Raw genomic sequence first — 26,285 nt, 5'->3', positions numbered from 1 at the left:
ATTGCTTCACAATGGTGTGTTAGTTTCTGCTTTATAACAAAGTGAATCAGCTACACATATACACACGTTCCCATATCTCCTCCCTCCTGCATCTCCCTCCCTCCCACCCTCCCCATCCCACCCCCCCAGGCGGTCACAAAGCACTGAGCTGATCTCCCTGTGCTATGCGGCTGCTTCCCACTAGCTATCTATTTTACATTTGGTAGTGTATATATGTCCATGACACTCTCTCACCCTGTCACAACTCACCCCTCCCCCTCCCCATATCCTCAAGTCCATTCTTTAGTAGGTCTGTGTCTTTATTCCCATCTTGCACTAGGTTCTTCATGACCTTTTTTTTTTTTTCCTTAGATTCCATATATATGTGTTAGCATACTGTATTTGCTTTTCTCTTTCTGACTTACTTCACTCTGTATGACAGACTCTAACTCCATCCACCTCATTACAAATACCTCCATTTCATTTCTTTTTATGGCTGAGGAATAGTCCATTGTATATATGTGCCACATCTTCTTTATCCATTCATCCGATGATGGACACTTAGGTTGCTTCCATGTCCTGGCTATTGTAAATAGAGCTGCAATGAACATTTTGGTACATGACTCTTTATGAATTATGGTTTTCTCAGGGTATATGCCCAGTAGTGGGATTGCTGGGTCATATGGTAGTTCTATTTTTAGTTTTTTAAGGAACCTCCATACTGTTCTCCATAGTGGCTGTATCAATTTACATTCCCACCAACAGTGCAAGAGGGTTCCCTTTTCTCCACACCCTCTCCAGCATTTATTGTTTCTAGATTTTTTGATGATGGCCATTCTGACCGGTGTGAGATGATACCTCATTGTAGTTTTGATTTGCATCTCTCTAATGATTACTGATGTTGAGCATTCTTTCATGTGTCTGTTGGCCATCTGTATATCTTCTTTGGAGAAATGTCTATTTAGGTCTTCTGCCCATTTTTGGATTGGGTTGTTTGTTTTTTTGTTATTGAGCTGCATGAGCTGCTTGTAAATCTTGGAGATTAATCCTTTGTCAGTTGCTTCATTTGCAAATATTTTCTCCCATTCTGAGGGTTGTCTTTTGGTCTTGTTTATGGTTTCCTTTGCTGTGCAAAAGCTTTTAAGTTTCATTAGGTCCCATTTGTTTATTTGTGTTTTTATTTCCATTTCTCTAGGAGCTGGGTCAAAAAGGATCTTGCTGTGATTTATGTCTTACAGTGTTCTGCCTATGTTTTCCTCTAAGAGTTTGATAGTGTCTGGCTTTACACTTAGGTCTTTAATCCATTTTGAGTTTATTTTTGTATATGGTGTCAGGGAGTGTCCTAATTTCATACTTTTACATGTCCCTGTCCAATTTTCCCAGCACCACTTATTGAAGAGGCTGTCTTTTCTCCACTGTATATGCTTGCCTCCTTTATCAAAGATAAGGTGACCATATATGTGTGGGTTTATCTCTGGGCTTTCTATCCTGTTCCATTGATCTATATTTCTGTTTTTGTGCCAGTACCAAACTGTCTTGATTACTGTAGCTTTGTAATATAGTCTGAAGTCAGGGAGCCTGATTCCTCCAGCTCCATTTTTCGTTCTCAAGATTGCTTTGGCTATTCGGGGTCTTTTGTGTCTCCATACAAACTGTGAAATTTTTTGTTCTAGCTCTGTGAAAAATGCCATTGGTAGTTTGATAGGGATTGCATTGAATCTGTAGATTGCTTTGGGTAGTAGAGTCATTTTCACAATGTTGATTCTTCCAATCCAAGAACATGGTATATCTCTCCATCTATTTGTATCATCTTTAATTTCTTTCATCAGTGTCTTATAATTTTCTGCATACAGGTCTTGTGTCTCCTTAGGTAGGTTTATTCCTAGATATTTTATTCTTTTTGTTGCAATGGTAAATGGGAGTGTTTTCTTAATTTCACTTTCAGATTTTTCATCATTAGTATATAGGAATGCAAGAGATTTCTGTGCATTAATTTTGTATCCTGCTACTTTACCAAATTCATTGATTAGCTCTAGTAGTTTTCTGGTGGCAGTTTTAGGATTCTCTATGTATAGTATCATGTCATCTGCAAACAGTGACAGCTTTACTTCTTCTTTTCCGATTTGGATTCCTTTTATTTCTTTTTCTTCTCTGATTGCTGTGGCTAACACTTCCAAAACTATGTTGAATAATAGTGGTGAGAGTGGGCAACCTTGTCTTGTTCCTGATCTTAGTGGAAATGGTTTCAGTTTTTCACCATTGAGGACAATGTTGGCTGTGGGTTTGTCATATATGGCCTTTATTATGTTGAGGAAAGTTCCCTCTATGCCTACTTTCTGCAGGGCTTTTATCATAAATGGGTGTTGAATTTTGTCGAAAGCTTTCTCTGCATCTATTGAGATGATCATATGGTTTTTCTCCTTCAGTTTGTTAATATGATGTATCACGTTGATTGATTTGCGTATATTGAAGAATCCTTGCATTCCTGGAATAAACCCCACTTGATCATGGTGTATAATCCTTTTAATGTGCTGTTGGATTCTGTTTGCTAGTATTTTGTTGAGGATTTTTGCATCTATGTTCATCAGTGATATTGGCCTGTAGTTTTCTTTCTTTGTGACATCTTTGTCTGGTTTTGGTATCAGGGTGATGGTGGCCTCGTAGAATGAGTTTGGGAGTGTTCCTCCCTCTGCAATATTTTGGAAGAGTTTGAGAAGGATAGGTGTTAGCTCTTCTCTACATGTTTGATAGAATTCGCCTGTGAAGCCATCTGGTCCTGGACTTTTGTTTGTTGGAAGATTTTTAATCACGGTTTCAATTTCATTACTTCTGATTGGTCTGTTCATATTTTCTATTTCTTCCTGGTTCAGTCTGGGAATGTTATACCTTTCTAAGAATTTGTCCATTTCTTCCAGGTTTTCTATTTTATTGACATAGAGTTGCTTGTACTAGTCTCTTACGATGCTTTGTATTGCTATGGTGTCTGTTGTAACTTCTCCTTTTTCATTTCTAATTTTATTGATTTGAGTCCTCTCCTTCTTTTTCTTGATGAGTCTGGCTAATGGTTTATCAATTTTGTTTATCTTCTCAAAGAACCAGTTGTTAGTTTTATTGATCTTTGCTATTGTTTTCTTTGTTTCTATTTCATTTATTTCTGCTCTGATCTTTATGATTTCTTTCCTTCTGCTAACTTTGGGTTTTGTTTGTTCTTCTTTCTCTAGTTCCTTTAGGTGTAAGGTTAGATTGTTTATTTGAGATTTTTCTTGTTTCTTGAGGTAGGCTTGTATAGCTATAAACTTCCCTCTTAGAACTGCTTTTGCTGAATCCCACAGGTTTGGATCGTCATGTTTTCATTATCATCTGTCTCTAGGTATTTTTTGATTTCCTCTTTGATTTCTTCAGTGATCTCTTGGTTATTTAGTAACGTACTCTTTAGCCTCCATGTGTCTGTGTTTTTTATGTTTTTTTTCCCTGTAATTGAATTCTAATCTCATAGTGTTGTGGTCAGAAAAGATGCTTCATGTGATTTCAATTTTCTTAAATTTTCTGAGGCTTGATTTGTGACCCAAGATGTGATCCATCCTGGAGAATATTCCACGTGCACTTGAGAAGAAAGTATAATCTGCTGTTTTTAGATGGAATGTCCTATAAATATCAATTAAATCTATCTGGTCTATTGTGTCATTTAAAGCTCGTGTTCCTTATTAATTTTCATTTTGGATGATCTGTCCACTGGTGTAAGTGAGGTGTTAAAGTCCCCCACTATTACTGTGTTACTGTCTATTTCCTCTTTAATAGCTGTTAGGAATTGCCTTATGTATTGTGGTGCTCCTATGTTGGGTGCCTATATATTTATAATTGTTATATCTTCTTCTTGGATTGATCCCTTGATCATTATGTAGTGTCCTTCCTTGTCTCTTGTAACATTCTTTAATTTAAAGTCTATTTTTATCTGATATGAGTATTGCTACTCCAGCTTTCTTTTGATTTTCATTTGCATGGAATATCTTTTTCCATCCCCTCACTTTCAGTCTGTATGTGTCCCTAGGTCTGAAGTGGGTCTCTTGTAGACAGCATATATATGGGTCTTGTTTTTGTATCCATTCAGCAAGCCTGTGTCTTTTGGTTGGAGCATTTAATCCATTCACGTTTAAGGTAATTATCGATATGTATGTTCCTATGACCATTTTCTTAATTGTTTTGGGTTTGTTTGTGTAGGTCCTTTTCTCTCTTGTGGTTCCCACTTAGAGAAGTTCCTTTAGCATTTGTTGTAGAGCTGGTTTGGTGGTGCTGAATTCTCTTAGCTCTGCTTGTCTGTAAAGCTTTTGATTTCTCCATCAAATCTGAATGAGATCCTTGCCGGGTAGAGTAATCTTGGTTGTAGGTTCTTCCCTTTCATCACTTTAAGTATATCATGCCACTCCCTTCTGGCTTGCAGAGTTTCTGCTGAGAAATCAGCTGTTAACCTTATGGGAGTTCCCTTGTATGTTATTTGTCATTTTTCCCTTGCTTCTTTCAATAATTTTTCTTTGTCTTTAATTTTTGCCAATTTGATTACTATGTGTCTCAGCGTGTTTCTCCTTGGGTTTATCCTGTATGGGACTGTCTGCACTTCCTGGACTTGGGTGGCTATTTCCTTTCCCATGTTAGGGAAGTTTTTGACTATAGTCTCTTCAAATATTTTCTCGGGTCCTTTCTCTCTCTCTTCTCCTTCTGTGACCCCTATAATGTGAATGTTGTTGTGTTTAATGTTGTCCCAGAGGTGTCTTAGGCTGTCTTCATTTCTTTTCATTCTTTTTTGTTTATTCTGTTCTGCAGCAGTGAATTTCACCATTCTGTCTTCCAGGTCACTTATCCGTTCTTCTGCCTCAGTTATTCTGCTATTGATTCCTTCTAGTGTATTTTTCATTTCAGTTATTGTGTTGTTCATCTCTGTTTGTTTGTTCTTTAATTCTTCTAGATATTTGTTAAACATTTCTTGCATGTTCTCGATCTTTGTCTCATTCTTTTTCCAAGGTCCTGGATCATCTTCACTATCATTATTCTGAATTCTTTTTCTGGAAGGTTTCCTATCACCACTTCATTTAGTTGTTTTTCTGGGGTTTTATCTTGTTCCTTCATCTGGTACATAGCCCTCTGCCTTTACATCTTGTCTATCTTTCTGTAAATGTGGTTTTTGTTCCACAGGCTGCAGGATTGTAGCTCTTCTTGCTTCTGCTGTCTGCCCTCTGGTGGATGAGGCTATCTAAGAGGCTTGTGCAAGTTTCCTGATGGCCGGGACTGGTGGTGGGTACAGCTGGCTGTTGATTTAGTGGGCAGAGCTCAGTAAAACTTTAATCCACTTGTCTGCTGATGGGTGGGGCTGGCTTCCCTCCCTGTTGGTTGTTTGGCCTGAGGCAACCCAACACTGGAGCCTACCTGGGCTCTTTGGTGGGGCTAATGGTGGACTCTGGGAGGGCTCACGCCAAGGAGTACTTCCCAGAACTTCTGCTGCCAGTGTCCTTGTCCTCACTGTGAGACACAGCCACCCCCCGCCTCTGCAGGAGACCCTCCAACACTAGCAGGTAGGTCTGGTTCAGTCTCCTATGGGGTCACTGTTCCTTCCCCTGGGTCCCGATGCACACACTACTTTGTGTGTGCCCTCCAAGAGTGGAGTCTCTGTTTCCCCCAGTCCTGTCGAAGTCCTGTAATCAAATCTCACGTGCCTTCAAAGTCTGATTCTCTAGGAATTCCTCCTCCCGTTGCCGGACCCCCAGATTGGGAAGCCTGACGTGGGGCTCAGAACCTTCACTCCAGTGGGTGGACTTCTGTGGTATAAGTGTTCTCCAGTTTTTGAGTCACCCACCCAGCAGTTATGGGATTTGATTTTATTGTGATTGCGCCCCTCCTACAGTCTCATTGTGGCTTCTCCTTTGTCTTTGGATGTGGGGTATCTTTTTTGGTGAGTTCCAGTGTCTTCCTGTCGATGATTGTTCAGCAGTTAGTTGTGATTCTGGTGTTCTTGCAAGAGGGAGTGAGAGGACGTCCTTCTACTCATTGTCTCCTCTTTTAAAGCCTAGTTCATGGATTTTTTTCACACTAATACATTCCATCATTTCTATTTTGCAAATGTTTTCACATTTATTATTTTACCACATATATTTACCCCCACAACAACCCTGTTCATACTGAGGGATATAGAAAATATGAGGTCACTCGGTAAAGAGCAGAAATATTACAAGAATTTGAGTATTTTGATTCCAAGCTTAGAATTCATTTAATTTTCATCTGCACATGCATTCGTTTTCTGTTGCTGTGTAACAGACTACCACAAACTGTCCCTGTTTGTGGTATCACAGTTTCCTTGAGTCAGGAGTCTAGGCACGGCTTAGCTGGGTCTTCTTCTCAGGGTCTCACAAGGCTGCAACCTAGGTTTCAGCTGGACTGCATTCTCATCTGGAACTCGAGTTCCTCTTCTAAGCTCACTGTCATTGGCAGAATTCAGTTCCTTGCAGCTGTAGGTCTAAGACCCTCAGCTCCTAGAGGCTGTCCTTCTCCAAATGTGAGTGGCTAAGCAGTTTGAAAAACAGTATTTGCTTCGTCAAGGCCATCAGGACAGTGTTTCTCTTTAGGCAGGGCCCAAACCCCATTTTAAGAGTTTCTATCTGATTAAGTTGGTCCTTTGGAAAAACTCACTCTCCCTCCTGTGTGTTTCTCCTTTGCTCTTACACTACTTCACACTCACAAAACTTCTCGGACACCAGCTGGGTGTCCTACAATTTAACTCAATTCTGACACTGTCTCCCTGAAGATAGACTCAGGTCCCACATATAAAGGGTTCAGTCCCTCAAGAATAACCCTGCCTCCACTTCAGATGCCAGTTGAAAGTCTAGGATGTCACCTGTGCTTCTGACCGACAGACTATAAATCAGTTTCCCACAACCTCCTCCTTGAGTTTGATTAATTCACTAGAGTGGCTCACAGAACTCAGAGAAACATTTTACTTACCAGATTATCAGTTTATTATAAAAGGTATAAATCAGGAACAGCCAGATAGAAGAGATTGATAGGGCAAGATATGGGGAACGGGCATGGAGCTTCCATCCTCTCTCCAGACCACCACTGTCCCAGCACCTCCACGTGTTCACCAACCTGGAAGCTGTCTGAACCCTGCTCTTTTGGGGTTTTATGGAGGCTTCATTACATGGACTCGCTTGATTAAATCATTGGCCATTGGTGATTGAACTCAACCTCCAGCCCATCTTCCCTCCCCGGAGGTCCAGAGGTCTGGGATGAGGCTGAAAGTTCCCACCCTCTAATCACATGATTGTTTCCCTTGGCAACCAGTCCCCATCCTTAGGTGCTTTCCAAAAGTCACCTCATTAACACAACAAAAGATACTTTATAACTCTCATCACTTAGGAAATTCCAAGTGTTTTAGGAGCTCTGTGCCAGGAATGGGGACAAAAACCAAATATATATGTCTTATTATAAATTACAATATCATAGTCAGGTGCACCCAGGATAATCTATCTCCCTTTTGATTAACTCAAAATCAACTGATTAGGGATCTTAATTACATCTGAAATATCCCTCCTCCTTTGCCATATGATATAATACAATCACAGGACTCATATTCCAATACCCCTGCCATGTTCTGTTGGCTAGAAGCAAGTCTCAGGTTTCACCCCAGTGCAAGGGGAGATTACAAAAGGGTGTGACTCATTGGGGGGTCACCCTAGAGTATGTCCAACACAGGAGGTAAATAAATAAAATGTTGAACCACTAGAAAAACAAACCTGAAACATTCACTATCCATGATGTTGTCCATGTTGCAGATTAGCAACTTGAAGGAGAACATGGTATATCAGTTCCAAGTGGCAGCCATGAACATCGCTGGCTTGGGAGCACCCTCGGCAGTAAGCGCAAGCTTCAAATGTGAAGAGTGGACCATTGCTGTTCCAGGTAAACCAGGAAGACCATGTCTCAGCACTGAGGCTCAGAGTTTCTTCCAATGGAACCTACAACCTGGAACTAAATTTAAGTGCTACATATACAGCTTCTAAGGGAGACAAATTCTCTCAGCCCCTTGTGTTTATGTTAAATATTTCTACAGTGCTATGAAACAATAGGTACCAATATAAAACTGAGTATAAATTTCTTATATTCCAAATAAATCCTAGAGTCCCCATAGCTCAGCCCCTGCATGGAGTAGGATGGATGGAAGCACACAGTTTGAATGCCACTTGATTATTTAAAAGGAATTCTAATCTTTGCTTGTCTTCTTCAAGGCCATTAAAGGGCATCCAATTCACATCCCCCAGCAAAATTTCTCAAAAATGTCTTCTGGCACTCCTGAGTTGTGCATTCTCCCACTGCTCTGGAGCATCTCATTTATCAGCCTCCCTCCTCCGTCTCCTCAGCCCCAGCCTCTGTGGCCTCCTTCTTATGGTCTCCTCCTCCCTTGCTCCCAGCTCTTCACTGTACATACAGGGGACCTAACATGCCTGCCTAGGGCTTAAGTCCTGGCCTCCCACCTCTTATATCTCTCCACTTACCTCTCCAGTCCTTTCTCTCTATGTCAACTTTTTCCCAACTCTGCATCACAACAAAGATCCTGGAACCGGACTGGAAATGCTCTCCTTTGGAGGTTGTCATAGAGGGTGGTTGACGGGGCAGGGATGAAAGTGGGGAGAAGCCAGAAACATTTACCTATGCTTTTAACTCTTACACAGCTACAACAGTGAACAAATGTAAAGACTGAATACTAACAAATTTACTAAGTCATTAAGAGTCAGACTAGCAGCTTAATCAGTGGATGGGGTTTTTTTGTTTTGCTTTTTGTTTTTTTAATTTTTGACCTCACCACACGGCATGGGGGGCCTTAATTCCCCGACCAGGGATTGAACCTGCACCCCCTGCATTGGAAGGTGGAGTCTTAACCACTGGACTGCCAGGGAAGTCCCTAGTGGATGGTTTTATTGTGCTTCTAATGGCAATAACTTCAAAGACCCAAATACTTTAGTGCCACAGAATGACTAAATTCTCCCACTTGGGTTGGATATTCAGCTTGTATAACAACTGCTACGGCACTGACTCCAACCACGTTAGAACACCAGGCCACACTGGGTACACTGGGTGGACCCAGCCATGCCCCCAGTGCCACCCGCTTCCTCTATTTGAAACCTTAGTGCCTTTGGAGAACCATCTTTGTTGCCTTCACTTAGTGAGTGTCCATCTGCATCATGTCTCTATCAGGTGTGAATAAAAAGATTACAAGAGAAATTCAAGAGAAGTTCAAGAGTTCACTCACCTTCAGTTAATACAAGAGGCAAACACACTGGCTTTCCTTTCGCCTTCTTGAAGCCAGTGATATTTCTTAAGTTCTTTCTGCCGCCTACACAAAAGTGGGTCTGTTTTTAAATTCTTGCAATTCCTGAATAAAGTTAAAATGTGAATGACCAGGGACCAAGAAATTCTGAGCAGACCTGTGGAAAATGGTTTGATAGACAGAGATATAGTTAGCAAAAGAGATTGCAGGGTGAGTGCTCCCAACTCAGAGGAGAAGTGAACGGGGCAGTCCTCCACCCCCATGGCCTCTCTTTTCCCAGATTCACCCTTGACTCACTGAGAAGTGTTGGGCAAGCCATGAATCAAGAAAGCTTGATGATAGGTGAGAGCATTTAGGACATTTTGTCAGATGAAGAAACAGACTCAGGTTAAATGATACCCAGGAGGTCACACAGGTAATAAGTGGCAGTTAGGGTTGGAAACTAGGTCTGCTCATTCCAAGACACGAGGGGGTAGGAAGCAGCAGCACAGTGGTCCTTCTCTGGAAGAAAGGGCTGGTGCTACCTGTTTGGATGCCTCTCTGGCTCCTAAGGATGACGCAGGACAATGGTCATAAAAGCCCTTTGCAAAACAGAGCACTCCACACCAGGGTAAGTTACTGGTGTTATTTAAACCTATTTCCACAGAAGGCATCATCAGGAGACAAGGGTGACTCATTGCCGGTGACCATTAAGCTGAGGTAAAGGGCCCAAAAAACACTGAGTGATCAATTGCAAAATGCCAAAGCATAGCATAGATGGAGTCTGCGCTTGCAGTTGGCTCTCAGGCCACTGTGAGTCAGTTCAGGTGCTTTTTTGATTGGTTGGTTAGAAACCAGGTGTTATTTTTTAAAAAAAGGAAAGAGAAAAGAAAATAAAGGGACTTCCGTGGTGGCGCAGTGGTTAAGAATCCGCCTGCCAATGCAGGAGACACGGGTTCGAGCCCTGGTCTGGGAAGATGCCATATGCCGCAGAGCAACTAAGCCTGTGTGCCACAACTACTGAGCCTCCGCTCTAGAGCCCGCAAGCCACAACTACTGCAGCCCGCATGCCTAGAGCCTGTGCTCTGTAACAAAGAGAAGACACCGCAATGAGAAACCTGAACACCGCAACAAAGAGTAGCCCCCGCTCACCGCAACTAGAGAAAAGCCCGCGCACAGCAACAAAGACCCAACGCAGCCAATAAATAAATAAATAAATTTAAATAAATAAATAAAGTGAAAATCTGACTATATCCTTTAAAAAAAAAAAAGAAAGAAAATAAATAACTATATCACCTTCATAGCAGCTGGTAGTCATGCAAAGATGCAGGCCATCAGTGAGTAGATGGGACTCGCCCAAGAGTGCAAATAGCACACGCAGGAAGTATTTGGCTTCCTTCCTGAGCAAGTTGATCAAGTTCCTTGGTGTCTCTGAGCTTTCTGTTAATTGTCTTAGGGATGGGTGAGATTAAAGAATGTAAAGTACCTGATAGGGTTTAGCATAGATTCAGGGCCCATGGGATTGATTGTATTTGTTTTGGTGGGAGTTCTTTGTAACCACAATTGTAGTTTGTTTTTACCCCTATATGGGATATATGCTTTACGGGAAAGATATCCCTCCAGTGAGGGAGGGATATATATTTTGCAATATATATATTTTTCTATATTCATAAGCCATCAAAGAGAGTTGCTTTCTTCGTCATAATTGAGATTCGGGGGCATTTTCAGATTGTCATCCAAAAATAATCTGAAACTGAATCTGCAACCAAATTAAACTGTTCTGATAAAAGGTGAGGAACACAGGCCTGAGGACAGCCTGAGGGCAAGGCTTCATCCAGCCGCTGGAGGGCACCTTGAACTGGCCTTAACCACCTGCTGCCCGTAAAGGGTCTTAATAGGCTGATATAGAGCTGTTGAGGAAACTTGATATGAAATGAGCACAGAATACCTGTTTCCATGGGAGTAGTAGATTTTACAAAAGAAGAACACCAGCATCAGATTCAGCTTTAAGACCTTAAATGTGGTTCTAGGTTTACACACATTGGAGTTTTCTTATCTCCATTGTGATTGTTACGCATCAGTCTCTCTTTCCCTCTCAGGACCACCGCACAGTCTCAAGTACAGTGAAGTCAGGAAAACCTCCCTGGTTCTGCAGTGGAAGCCTCCGATCCACTCGGGACGGACTCCGGTCACTGGCTACTTTGTGGACGTGAAGGAGGCCAGTGCCAAAGAGGACCAGTGGCGAGGACTTAATGAGGCGGCTCTGAAAAACACATACCTGAAGGTAAGAGGATGCTCACAGTTTGAGAAAATCTTTTTTTTTTTTTTTTTTTTAAAGAAAAAAGGTTCTTCTGACGAGGTTAACTTTAAAGTCAGTGAGATAAAGCAGAGCATCTCAGCGTTGGTCTGTGTCATGTGTTGGGATCCTGGTAAGATTCCATTTGGCAGTGGGTGAGGTTTTGGGGATGTTTCTGATGCTTAAAACAATTTGCTTGTAACTTGACCCAAATCCCTTTGCCTGGCTTTAGAAAATATCCCTCCTCCCTCTTCTATCCCTCCTCACCTCCACTTACCCACCTCACATTTTTGCTACTCACAGTCTTAAGATGTTACCATCTCCAAAAGGTGACTTTCTCATTCCTACCTCGAATTTTTTTGAGGGTGATTTTTGATTTGAGGGTGTTATTTCCATAGAGTTCACGCCTGTAAACCTTTAACTGCTGATCCCTTTGAGTCGTGGTCAGCCTTACCTCCCCTGCTCCCTCACCCCTGTGCTCACGTGAGCTCTCAGGGGCCAGAGGAATGAGTTGCCTCAACTCTTGACCTTGTCCTCATCCTTCTCCATGTCACTGCCTTCCAGGTTCCTCTAGAGTGTTCCAACTGAACCAGTTTCTAACTCTATCTGCCAGAGACTGTTCTGCTGTAGCCACTGACTCTCTCACTAGTACCAAATGGAAGTCTCAAAAGAATGTTTCCCCCTATTGTCAGCAGTGGCATCTGGAGACCCTGAATCCACAATAAGGCCTCAGAAACTGTGGGGAATATGACTCCAGTTCTTGTTACGTACCATGAAGTGTGACTGTATGACCACAGTCAAACAGAAAGCTGCACAGTGCATTCCGTGTGCAGCCTTATCTGTTGGCAGAATATGCCACCACCCAGGGCGTGGGCCTTGGAGGATTTTCAGAGTATACCTGGTTTAAGAGATTTCTCTTGTCAACCTGCCACTAAAGTCCATACCGTCTGTCAGCCCCTCTCTGGGGTTAAGGCAGCCACTCTCTGGGGTCCCTATAAAAAAAATGTAAATGTACCCTCCAGGAGAGATGACCCTTAAACCATTACATCCGACATGCCATTAACTCAGCTTCACACATGCCAGTAAACTCTCCAGCCCCTTATGAAACCCTGAGGAGATAAGAAAGATCACATTTCGTGGGGAAGAGAAAAGGTCAAGGAAGGTCTGGAGCCTAGGACGCTGTTTGGCTGTCCAGAGAAGTCAGGAGGCCTCTAGATACAAAGACATCCCCAAAGCCCAGTGTAAAACAAAGGTCGGACACATCCTAGATGGTGGTGGTGTGTGCTTATGGCCAGCATGACTTCCAAATCCTCCATCTGCCATAGCACAGGATCCCAGGAGCCTGACTCACGGGAAACCAAGTGAGTGAGAAGCCAAGCAAAGGGGACCAAGAACCCAGGAAAAATGAGTAGGAAGAGAAAATAATGGAGTTTAAACACATCAAAGAATGGTTAATGTCACTCATTTTTTTAAAAAAGAAGAAGAAGAAAGGCAAATTTAGGAGAAAGAGAGAGACTGAGGTTGAGTGCCCCTCACAAACCGGGAGACAAACTTCCTGTAAGGAAATGACCTTAGAGTTTGGCCACAATTTTTAAAGCAAAAATAGAATTACTGATTTTTCTGATTGTAAAACAGATGCATGCTTATGATGACAAATTCAAACAGTAAAGGCATAAAGAAGAAAAGTAGAGATGTCCTATAGTCCCCATACCCATTTTGATGTGGAGTCGCTTTTCCAGATGTTTCATATTCAGAAAAGTTTCAGCCCTGAAATGGAGAAAAAATGTGCATGTTAAAAAGTTTAATCTGTCAAATTTAAGTGAGGAAAGGACATATAGCTCCAGGAACAGGAGATTTTAGCACCATGGCACTGGAACATAATGGCCTAACTGGTTTCTGCCAGACACACACCCATTCACGTTAGCACTGAGTGTCTAGGGGTTCCTAGAGAGAGTGCAAGATGCATTACTATCCACCAAAAGGTTTAACCAACAGAGCTCATGCTTCCTTTTTGATTGGTAATTACAATCTGCTGAGACAATGTGGTGAGAGGGACTAAATAATTGGAAGGGGTGGGGGATATAGATTATGCATCTCTAGTGCTTTAAGCCAGCAGTCATTGCCCCTGTGGTGATGGAAGAGTGGAGGGGTGTGCCTGTCACCTCAGTGACTAGACACTAGGATGTGGATTCACTTCCTGCGCCGTGTTGGCAGAAATCTGGCTCACAGCCGCATATTACCTAAGTGGCAGGTGCAGATGTGGCAGGTACCTGGCAGCTGGTCTATTTTTATCACAACAAGGAAATGTTTCTGTTCCTTTCTGTAGATCCACAGTTGCCTGACATTATTTCTAAGTATAGAATTTAAATACATCAAACTCTTATGCATTTAGCCTGTGCCTAAATTCATTTACGGATTAAAATTCATTTCAAAAATCCATTAGCTCCAGGGAAAGCTATCACTATATAAGTAGTGACATTCTGTTACCATAAACACAATACAATTAAATAATTAGATTAAAAACCCAACAATTTAATACATAGCTCATCTAAGTACATGGTCACAAACACTTCGCTTAGTTGAATAAGTATATTCTAGCTTTGTTTGATTTAAATCCCATTTTGGCTGTTAATCTCCATCACAACACTATGGGAAAAAATTGTGCTCTTTGTGTGTAATAAACTCCTTCTTAAAATACAATATAGCTTTTAAAAGTCACATGTTCTAAAAAGGAAAAGATAATTTTTGTAAAATATTGACAGTATTTGTAATACTAATGAGACTGTGCTGAACCCAAAGAAAGTTACAAAAAATTATGAAGTGGGACTGTCGTATAAAAACATATTATAAAAAAAAAACCAAAAAACATATTATATATGTTTTTTACTTCTCTTATGCTCTTGTAACTCTAGCTTGGTGGCACACATATAATATAGGTCCTCAGCAAACATCTGCTTGATGATTGAATATGTGAGGATTTGGAATGTGAATATATTTGACTATTCACAAATTACTAAAATTCACAATCATGTTAATTGCTTGTCTGTTTATTTATTTATTTATTTTTAAAGATTTTATTGTTTTTAAAAAATTTATTTATTTATGTATTTATTTTTGGTTGCGTTGGGTCTTCATTGCTGTGTGTGGGCTTTCTCTAGTTGCAGCGAGCGGGGGCTACTCTTCATTGCAGTGCACAGGCTTCTCATTGTGGTGGCTTTTCTTGTTGCAGAGCACGGGCTCTAGGCGCACGGGCTTCAGTAGTTGTGGCATGCAGGCTCAGTAGTTGTGGCTTGTGGGCTCCAGAGTGCAGGCTCAGTAGTTGTGGAGCACGGGCTCAGTTGCTCCGTGGCATGTGGGATCATCCCGGACCAGGGCTCAAACCCGCATCCCCTGCATTGGCAGGCGGATTCCCAACCACTGTGCCACCAGAGAAGTTCCTGCTTGTCTGTTTAGTGAGAAATAGCTGTATTATATTTGTAGGGACAATTTTTGTTTGTTTTTGTTCTAGTGCTTTAACATGCTTTTAAACAAATGGAAAATGATCCATGATCTGTGATCGTGCTTGTAATTCCCCTCTCTTGTCAGAAATTTTATCTGAAATTATTCATGGAATGTCTCAAAAGGATCAGGAAAAAAAGGGCAGCATATAAGCTCTTCTGAGCACTTTGTAATTTGTCTTTTGACCAAAGAATAAGGTGGCTAACTCCTTTACAGCATACCTGTATCAGTCTTCTGTTTCTGATGCTGGTGGCCATTAAATTATCTAAAAAAGAAACAGCATCTGAGTTCAAGGGATCTTAGAAATGTCTACTTACACATGGTCCAGAGAGAAGAAAGTCTTAGCTGAAGCCACACACAGTCTTTGACAGAATGAAGTTCAGAACCCAAGTCCTGTGGCCTTTGTGCTGTATAATTGAATCGCCACCACAGAGGAAGGGCACTTCTGTTCAAATGACACAAAGCACCCATCACTTCTATACCTGCTTCTTCCAGGTGCAAGGCCTCAAAGAGGGTGTCAGCTATGTGTTCCGAGCCCGAGCCGTAAACCAGGCAGGTGTCGGGAAGCCGTCTGACCTTGCTGGGCCTGTTGTGGCAGAAACCCGTCCAGGTGGGCTTTTACTTTTTCGTTAATCTCATCTGTGTAAGATACCTTACTTCTATGCTTTTCCTCATTTTCAAAATCATCACTGTATGCTAGCCGAATGATAGATAAGTATGACCGTAGGACCTGACAATCATTTACCCCATCACAGGACCTTAGGGCAGGGGTGAGCCAGGTTTGAAGTGGTCCAGGGCTACTCTGGTTCATACTTAAAAACAGGGAAGTTCTTGATCAAATTATGCTTCCTGGACCAACTGTTTAAAGCATACATTCCTGGGACATTATTCCTATTATACTATGGCCATTAATTCCCACAAGAATATTTTCCCATCACAGAGGAAGCTGGAACAGCCCAGGTAGCAAGCATGACCCTTAAACAAAAGTAGGATTTATATAATTGTAGCTACTAAATTAAACCAGGGGACAGAAAACTTTTTCTGTGAAGGGCCAGATAGTAAATATTTTCAACTCTACGGTTATATGGTCCCTGTAACAATCCTCAACTCTGCTGTGGCACAAAAGCAGCCACAGACAATACATAAATTAGTGAGCATGGCTATGTGCCAATAAAACTTTATTGTGCTTGATATATGCATTATGTAATATGATACATTACATGCATTATGAAATTTGAATTATAACTAGTTTTCAGGTCTTGAAATATTTATCTTCTTTTTATTTTTAAAAGCTGTTTAAAAACGTAAAAACCATTCTTAGCTTGCAGGCTGTATAAAAAGAGGCAATGGGCCAGATTTAGCCCACAAGCCATAGTTTGCTGACCCCTGGATTAAACTAACAGCGGTCCTAATTGAATGATCTATAGGGTTGAGGCAGCCTCACTTCCCAGTTTCAAGATGCCATGATTGGACTAGTAAAGACAGTCTTTCCCTTTGTTATGTGAACAAAGTTTACAGTGTTCACTGTGCAAATAGTTTTAGATCATTATATAATACTTATTTTGTCATTTAATCTCCTTTTCAAAGTTATAAATTTCAGTTCATTAAAGTTGCATGAAAGAAATCACTGGAAATGAGAGAGGATAAAAAAAAAGTATTAACCAGTTATTTTAAGTTTATATTCATTCTAGTCCAAGCACTCTCACTTTAATCCATTCCTATTTTTGGACTGAAATAAAGAGCAGATATATAATGTAATATTTGTTTTTATGATGAGAAAAGAATGTAAACATAGAAAACTCTGCTCTCACGTCATGCTGCTTGAAAAGAATATCTAATGTATCCTTTGAGGAAGTACCTGCCCCTTTCATCCTATTACTTCATAAACTGCTTTCATCTACTCCTGTAACTACCCTCTAGCACTGGGTACGACAGAAGTGACCTTCTTATACCAAAGTGTGGTAGGTGTGTCTGGACAGAGTGCCATACCTCATATAAGTACTCTTTGCAAAACTTCATGAGAAAATAGAAAAATGCTAGGGACCCAAATGCCGGGTAAAAGGGGACACACGAAGACATGAGGACACACATTCCTATAGAAATCAGACCCTTCAGGTGCCAACTGTGCAGATATATAGGGTGCCAATAGACATGCAGAAGAGCCCAACTGTGAGGCTGCCCTTGTAAGACCATTTAGATTATTACACAAATAAACTATCTAGTCATTTATAGGTTAAAAGCACCCTTTAGGCAGTGGAACCCAAATCTGATTGACTAAAGAAAGCTTAAATTGATTTCCTGTTTTCTCATCAATAACCCTTGGAATGGCAGGTGGCCAGTCAGGACGTTAGTAAAGCCACCACGGTGGAAACTTTACCATCAGAAAGGAGTCTGCTGGTGAGCTCCTCCTGGGGGAGAGTTTTGTTTCACTGGTTTGGAACAAGGCACCCAAAGTCATTCTGTGACCATTCCATTCCCAGAATATAACTACAAACAGCAGCTGCAGACTAAACAGCAGCAGATTAACCCTCTCAGGAACCACTGGCTCAAGCCTAGGAAAAAATCCTGGGAGGCACAGAGTCAAGATGCTTGACTTGAAGCATCACCATGAAGGAGCCCAAACCCAGGACACTGGGGCTTGTTCCATATGCAACAGACACATTCATTCCTGCACCACGTGTTTCCTGAACACCTGCTTCATGCCAGGTGCTGTGTGGGCACCACGAGTAATGTGACATTGTCACCGCCCACTGGGCTTATGAGCTAGTGGAAAAACAGTTTACAGCACAGCATGATGAGAGCTTAGAGGTTCACAAAATATTTCCCATAGATGAATAGGCTATAAACAGTGTTAAGGCTTCAAAAATCCCTGTAAAAACTTGTATGTAGTCTAAGGTTGTCTGTATTTATTAACTTTATTAAATACCAATATATTACTTTTAACCATGTATTTATTTTATGCTAAAATGTTTGGTGCCGGGGTTGGGGGTGGGGGATGGGATCTGTTATCAGTTTCAAGGTTTGGAACGTGAAACTTGGATTGCTATTTCAGAAGAACAACTCCTTTTGGAACACATTACTAAAATTTCAGATAGAGAATAAAGCTTATCATGTAACAGCAAACCTCAAATACACCTAACAAGATACCTCAAGTGCAATTTGAATTCCAGTTAAAAGTTAACCTAATCCACTGGGGTTGGTAGGGTGACCAGTCTCCCTTTGAAGTTGACGAAAATGCCAGCAGATGTAGCTCAGCCACTACTGCAAAGTCTGATCGTGCTGGTAATGAGGATCAAAATGGACTAAGTGTGCCGTGCCTTACCAAGAAATCTAGTAGCTAAACAGCCTGTAAGAAGAATAAGCTGGAAAATATTTAGAGTAGATTTGTTGGTACATGAGAGGCACTTCTAGTCTTGATATTTGATATTTTTCAAACAGTATCTATGTTGATGGTATCAGGTCTGGGCTGTAGGTGGAGACAAGGTGAACCAGATCAGACGGGAGGCAAGAGAGAGACCTGCCAAGGTGTGGCAGGTGATCTGGAGGGCAACAAGTACCTGGCAGAACAGACTGCAGGTGTTCTTACCAGAGACCCAGCAGCAGGCAGGAGAACTGAGGTGAGGAGCAGGAGAACCCAGACCCAGGCAGAGTCCCGAGCAGGAACTGAGTTATTGGAAGTTAGGACTTCTCACCAAGAGCAAGGCAGGTTAGAAGAACGGAGCTCCAGAAGGAATAATGAGCTGGGATTGAGTTGACGACCTACTAACCAATCCCAGTTTCTGAAAATTGATCGGTTATAAAACCTGGTAGGGCTGAGAATGCTCAGTGGCCTTGAGGTGGAGCTTTGAAGGATTCTGAAGCAGGAAGCCAGGCTGACTATTAAAGATTAGCTCAACTGGCTAATTTAGAAAACTTCACTTATATTTGCTCACTATCTGCTCTCTTTCACCCATTAGCAAAGTAGTTTTCAACCTTGACAGTACATTGCATTAGAATCATGCCAGGAACTTTTTGAAAATATTGACTCCATTCTAGACTACTCCAGACCAATTAAATCAGAGTCTGAAGGACTGAGCCTGGGCATAGGTTCGTTTTTGTTTGTTTGTTTAGCTCCTTGGGTAATTCAAGTATGAAATTCAAGGTTTGTGAACTGTGCATTAGATTGTGGGCTCCTTCTAAATAGGAACTTTGTTTTCTCTCTGTATGTCGATAGCCTAGTACCTAGTGTATAGATGAAAAAAATAATGAATGGCTACCATGTTTTGGCTAGAGAGTGTGACTCTGTTTTGCAGCCACAGTGTGTAAACCTAACCCTAGTATCTCGTAATGAACGCCCTGGTTATGAAGGGTGAGTTGGGAGAGGCCCAGTGGAGGCCCTGATGTAGCACCAGGACTGCTGGTGGGTCAGCCAGCGGTCCTGTCTTCCACATAGGGGACCTCAGCGTTACACGCAGCCGATTACATTTGTTCACTTCTGTCTGCTTCTGTTCTGTCCCACTCTTCAGTTTTTTTAAACACCACACACACACACACACACACACACACACACACACACACACACACTCACACACACCATGGAGAAGGACAAAGAATAAAACTTATAAAAGTGACCTATTAATGCAGATATAAAAGACTAAATTATATGAGAAAATTCTCACATCAGATTGTGAAATGTGTGGGAAGATAAATTCCCACTTTTAAATTTTATCTTTTTTTTAAAATCATTATTTGGAAGGGAGAGAAAAGTGGGCTGGAGTTAATTTCCAAAAAGTTCATTTTAGCCCTGGGCTGTACTTTAACCCATTCACTTACTGTGGGTAGTGGCAAGCCTGGAGGGACCATTAAAATGCCATTCCACGCAATCCAGTATTCCTCTAGGTCCTCATTAAGGATTTGTTTAGGGTTGGGGCAGCTGACTAGAGACAACTCTTCTTAATTCCTTTTCAGACCAGAATTATCTCCTTCATTTTCTATAGCCAAATCTCCTCTGCTCTTAACTGAATTCTTCATATTCTTGAATAGATTCATAGGTTGTTTTTGAGAAAAATCTAAGTCCTGACAAACTTTGGTCCACTTTCCCAGCTCAACTCTGTGGGAAAGTGAGATGGCCTTTCATCTAGATGAGAATATCCATAGGGATTCCATTACTTTGACAGCAGAACATCAGACTTGCTGCCTGCCTGTTAAATATCGGAACCATTCTGCTCATGTTTTAGTCAAATTTAGTGAATGTGTCTCTTTAGACATTTATGAGTTCAACCATGGATTGACAGCAGCTCAGTGCTTGGCAAAAACTCAGGCCATGGGACATTCTAAAAAGCAAATTTGAGGGTGTTGTAGCTGCACCTCTTTCACTCTGACGCTGCACCAGGTTAATCTCCACAGGTGTAGTTGTGGACTAGCCTGGGGCCTCTTAGAAATGCTGTCATTACATTGCTCTTGGTTTTCCTAGAGCACTTATAAAAAGAATCATCCATTTCAATGTCATGTATCTTTTGTAAAATCTCACTAGAATTTTTTGCCCATGATGTATCCAAGATCCCTTCATTTAAGGAACGCCACTATTAATTCCTCTTAGATTTTAATATGTGGAAAAAATGGCCTTTCCAGATTAACATAAGTACCTTCTTTATTACACAAAGAGGAATCTATGAATCTATGTATTTTCCAAAAATGACTTCCTCTATATATAAACCCAGAATGCAGGAAGAGTCTACCTTTTTTCCAAGGCAACTTCAATTCCATTTCCCATTATAGGTATTATTATAAAATACTTGGTCTACTAAGTCACTCTTTAAAAACACTTTTATTCAAAGAACTATGTTAACCAATTAATTAAAGCTGAACAGTAACAGAAGGCTTTGAATTTGAAAAGCCATGTTGAAAGAGTATGAGAGCATTAGCATTGTAATTCATGTGACAAATAGGGAACAAGCTATAACTTGTTGCCATAATCATTTTAAGACAATAACCTTGTTTTATATTTATACAGTGATACTGTTGAAACTGTGTTCTTTCTTTGTAATAGTAAGTTATTTTGACTAAACATTATTTTCTAAAGAGAATTTTTGTGGAACGTAAGAAATATGCCTAGAAAAAAAAAAGAAATATGCCTAGAAAACTAGTATTTGAATTATTTTCAGTAAATTTTAATTTTCAAAGTCTTGTGATTATGATCACTTTCAGCCAGTTTATAGCATCACTGTTTGTCAGGAAGGAGATCAAGCTTTAAATTCTGAGCATAAGTAGGAAACCCACTGCGACTAGAATGTTTTCTTTGTTGGTTTTTTTTTTTATCTTGTCTGTTTATCAAAATATTGGTGTTATGCTTAAGCTTTAATAAGACTAGTTCCAATAAAATAAACATTGCAATTCTAAACTGACATTTCTCATTTAAATCTGTTTTTTCAGTCCGGTGCCTGGCATGTGTAAATATGTATGGAAAATATGAAAGACAAAAGCCCTGCCCTTGTAGAATTTAACCCTGTTCTTGATAAAATAAACAACCAGTGCAACTTTTTGAAAAATGAAAATTAATCAAATACTCATCTTAATGAGTATTTGATTTTTAAAACAGAAGTATGGAAGAGAGTTTTAATTTTTTCCCCTTTATTTAAATAAATCAACAAATAGCACCCATCATAGCCACAACTATGTGAGCATAAATTGAGCAAATGTTCATGCCTCTCTTTTATCCACTACAGGTATTGTCTACCATGTCCTGATTTGATATGATTAATCAAGAAAAGCTGCACAGATGAGCACAACTCTCTCAGATACTAGTTGACTTTACATCTAATCCCTACTTTTTATTTTGCCCCTCCAGGCAATTACTTAATTTCAAATCACAAATTTTGATCTTAGACTTTCAAGAAATGCCAGGTTGTTTTCTGAAAGTATAAATTATTACATTTTTTTTCATTAGAACCCAGCTACAAAGTAATGATGTAAAACTCATAGGTTAAAGTGGAAACACATGTATTGCCTGGGACTTAAAAATAACATCTTTTGTTTCATTTCATACTGTCACAAAAGATCTCCAAGTACTTTACAAAAATGAATTGTCCAGAATAATTCAATGAGGCAGCTCTATATCCTTCTCTTAATAGCTGAGGCAATTGAGACAGCAACTAAGCAGGGTTTTTCTATTCTCTAAGTTGCATGGGTTTGGGACCAAATCTGGTCATTCAGAAACCTGAAAAAAGTATTGTTTTAAATACCCAGTAGTTCCATTTACCTGAGAATTTACTGCTAGAGCATCAATTATTTAAAATTTCATTCTAAGACTCTTTGATGAAAATTCTCGTAAAATAGATTACACACTTCAGTACCTACCTTTCATACTTCTTGGATGCAATATACTTAATCTCATTTACCTTTTTCTGTATGACTCAGAGCCACAAGTATCCACCTTATTTATTGCCCAGTGTTACAATACAGTGACGTCTTATGGGGTGAGGGGCTGTTTGTCCCTCTACTAAATAATGTCTTTGTGCCTGCTTTTTAGTTTTCTGCTTCCTCTCCTGCTGTCATTTTCCTGATGATAGTAGCTTCTTACTTTCCTCTCTTTTTTGCGTTTAATCTACTGAGAGAAACTGACCAACTAAGCTTGTTAGAATCATCTCAAGCTAAGTAGAGATTCCAAGTGACGGTCTATGGAATTCACCAGTGAGTGTTCAGGAATACTAGTGCATGAACTTTGTCACATCAGCACTGGCTCTTAGAGACTTGTTTTCATTACTTCTTGGTCTTGGGCAAGATTCCAAATGAGTGAAGTGTTACGGTACAAAGGTTATCCATGTAATTGAGAGGAAAGCCAAGCTAATTATATTCTTCATATGCTTTCTGTTTTATGACTCCTTTGAAGAAAAGTCAAATCTTTCACTTTAGTAAAAATCAAGATTCTTAAGCTAAGCAATATCTTTTCTGCTGTCAACTTAAGTCATACCTCCAACATAATAAACAGCAGGCATATGGATGATTCACTTCCTTTTTAAAGAGATTACAAATAACCCAATGAATGACTAATATGAACAATCTGTCATGCCTCCAAAATAGATATTATGTAAATAGCAAGAAAGGTTTAGTCAACTTCATTACTTCTCCTTTCCTCTTTATAACAATACAGATATTCAGAAGATTTTCCATTTATACTCTCTGTGATTCAGTTATGCTGTGTATTATAATACCATCTAAACCTCAGCATTCTTAGGTGTCAGTCTTTTCTTAAATAACTTGTTCGTTATTTGTTATACAACAATGTTATACATTAATCCTAATGTAAGGATTAGTCATGTGTTACTGGGAATAGAAATAAAACATGGTCTGTGACTTCCAATGGAGTAGACACAGCCCTTAAAAGTAATACATGGGGGACATTTCACTTGGGAAAAATTAAATCTTTAATTGATCTTTATTTCTGTTTATCTATATAGCCAAATGTGAAAATAACCCTTTATTTTTTAAAAAGTAATTTTTTAAAATCTCCTAGAATTAGTCTTCTCTAAGTTTTCTATGTGTTAAAAATCACTTTTTGGAGGTTTATAGTTGAAGCACACACTACTATCAATAAGGACACAAATTAGACCAACTGCCAGGCTTAGGATCCAACATCCTAATGTCACTCTTTAGGCACTCGTTTTGTTTTGCCCTCCGCCTGGGAGGAGTCTTGCAATTGTTTTTCCCCTGACAAGTTTTATTGAATGATGCAATCTAGAAGAGAAAATCTTTCATCACTTGGGAAGTATCTACTGAAAGGTTTTTTTTTATACTTTAAAAAAAATAAAGCTATACCTTTCTGAAATTAAATATATTTTTCCTAATGTATGGAAACAAACTAAGTGTAGACTGGTAATTGAATGAATGGCAATTTGAGAAGAGCATTTTACCTTTTAAATTGGATTTAGGCAGAGATGTGAACATTTTATATGCTATACACACTCTTTGAATTGCTATATTGAATGCACATGTAATTTATTATAACCCTCAAAAAAAAAACCCTCAAAACATTAACTTATTGTTTTCTTTTAAAATCCAAAAACTAATCTTGAAACATTTGAATCTCTTGAAATTCATTTCCATAAAGTTCAATAACAATCATTTCTAGGTTTCTGTTGTTCTAATCTAGAATGGCATCTTTAGATTGATTTATGATTACCTGATCAGCAGAACTTGTTTCCATGGAGTTTTTTTTCATTCTTAAATGATTTACAAACTTTGAACATGTGAATATAGGCAATTCTTACTACCTCTACTTTCTCCCCTTCAATTTCCCTTTGGTTTCTTTATCTCTTATCTATCCTTTCTTGATGACTAGTTAAATATGGGTAATATTGAAGCAAAAGTCATGAATTAGGCCCTGATAAGGACCATTCAACTTTCCTTTCTCCCACGGCTGCCTTGTCCTTCTTATTATGGTCAACATACTCCAGTAACTGTCCCACTGGTCACGTCAACCAATTTTCTTCAGCCCTGAACAAACAGTACTGTCCATGGTGTTAGCACTACCTAAGAAACATGGTACATTCATTTAATTCTGTCACAACACAAACGTTGAATTGTAGCAGGATTGTCAGTTGCAGCGAGCAGTTGGGGCTTTTCGCTTGCACAGGCTCAAGGCCCTGCTTTAAGGCTACAGTAAAGGATCCCAAGGTAAGGAATTCTTATTTGATTGACTTCTACCAGGAACTATCAGTGCCTTGTTTTTGATCTTCTAGGAACCAAAGAGGTTGTTGTAAATGTGGATGACGATGGAGTCATTTCCTTGAACTTTGAATGTGATCAGATGGCTCCAAATTCTGAGTTCGTCTGGTCCAAAGATTATGTCCCCACGGAGGAGTCTCCACGATTAGAGGTTGAAAGCAAAGGCAACAAGTACGCACCGTTTCAATCCTAACTATGGGTCTCCTTTTCATGAAAGGAGGATGAAGTACACTTTCCATTTCAAATAAGAGAATGAAATCACAAACATTTTATAACTGGAAATGTAAAAAGTGATAACCAGTATAAACCTTAAAAAATAACAATCCTTATAAAATACTTTTCACATTAGTCCATTTAAAGTATTTTCTCATATGTATCTCACTGTTGACTGAAAAAAAAATGCACAACGTGAGAGTTATGACTTAAGTTTTATTCGGGGCAAAATGAGGACTATAGCCCAGGAGACAGCATCTCAGACAGCTCTGAGGAACTGCTCCGAAAAGGTAAGGGGGAAAGTCAGTACAGGAGGGATTTTGGTGAAGGGGGAAACGTGCAATCAAAGCACACATTTTGGCAGAAGCTTGCTGCTAGTCACGAGGAGCCTATGTCTCCATCAATGATTTTAGTGCTTTTCTAGATATGAGAAGATACAAGAAATTGGGCTCATAAAATCTTCTCCTGAAAAATACCTAACTATCTGAAGGCCTGTTCTGCCAGTTTTTCCCAGAGCACAGAGTGCCTCATTCCTGATCTCCACCCTGAACTCCTTTCAGGGTGTGTTGAAGGTCAGCGACTGCAGTGGCTAATGACTTCATCCTTGTAGAAGCAGATGGCGAGCAGCAATTTTTAGTTGGCATCGTTTATGATGTAAGAAAAGCTTTAATTGGCATAAAAGTGAACTTCAGAGATGATTCTCATTATTCTACAAATTTTGAAATCTTAAGTAATGGTGAGGATGCTTATGGTGAGGGGTTAAGGAAGAACTTGCTGATTCAAGTTATGGTAAATTAAATGGATGGGGTATAATCTGTTCTGCTTTTTTCACCACCACTTGTGAGCAACACAATACTGTACTGGAAAGAACTCTGTATGGGAAGCACAGGAGAGATGAGCTCTAGTCCCAGCTCTACCAGGAGCCGGCTGTGTGACCTGGGGCAGCTTTTAATTACATGGACCTTGGATTTCTTTTTCTGTAAAATAGAAGAGAGTGAAGGAGATTAATTTTATGATCTGTTACTTCCTTTCAGCCTCAAGATTTCTTTTTATTTCACCTTACTTATCAAGCTTCATATCTTTATAGTGCCAACCAGATTGGATTATATTTGGTAAAGCAAAATATTCCTAAGTATTATTTCTATTACAAAAGCCCAATATAGCTCAAAAATAAAGAAATAGTAATTTTGTTGGAAAACAGCAAGGAAATACTGAATATATTAATAATTAAAAGACGTTCCGCTGTAACTATGCTGTAAGGTCCTTGAAGTGAAACATAATTTTGGTCAAAGGAAAGACAATCAAACT

At 39.9% G+C, this 26,285-nt stretch overlaps 1 protein-coding gene across 3 annotated transcripts in view; it reads left to right on the top strand.

The window, feature by feature from the left end:
- The window catches only part of MYOM1 (myomesin 1), a 138,248-nt gene that overhangs the window by 84,919 nt on the left and 27,044 nt on the right, over positions 1 to 26,285 (top strand). For all 3 annotated transcript variants that reach the window (XM_057526665.1, XM_057526664.1, XM_057526666.1), the window contains 4 exons: positions 7,797 to 7,923; positions 11,368 to 11,552; positions 15,558 to 15,672; positions 24,779 to 24,935. In XM_057526665.1, coding sequence (XP_057382648.1) covers positions 7,797 to 7,923; positions 11,368 to 11,552; positions 15,558 to 15,672; positions 24,779 to 24,935 — 584 coding nt within the window. The remainder of the gene's footprint in view (positions 1 to 7,796; positions 7,924 to 11,367; positions 11,553 to 15,557; positions 15,673 to 24,778; positions 24,936 to 26,285) is intronic.

This window comes from Balaenoptera acutorostrata, chromosome 13 (genome assembly GCF_949987535.1).
Source record: "Balaenoptera acutorostrata chromosome 13, mBalAcu1.1, whole genome shotgun sequence".
Classification (NCBI taxonomy): Eukaryota; Metazoa; Chordata; class Mammalia; order Artiodactyla; family Balaenopteridae; genus Balaenoptera; species Balaenoptera acutorostrata.
The sequence above is the reverse complement of the archived record's forward strand: the minus strand, read 5'-3'. Positions and strand labels throughout refer to the sequence as shown.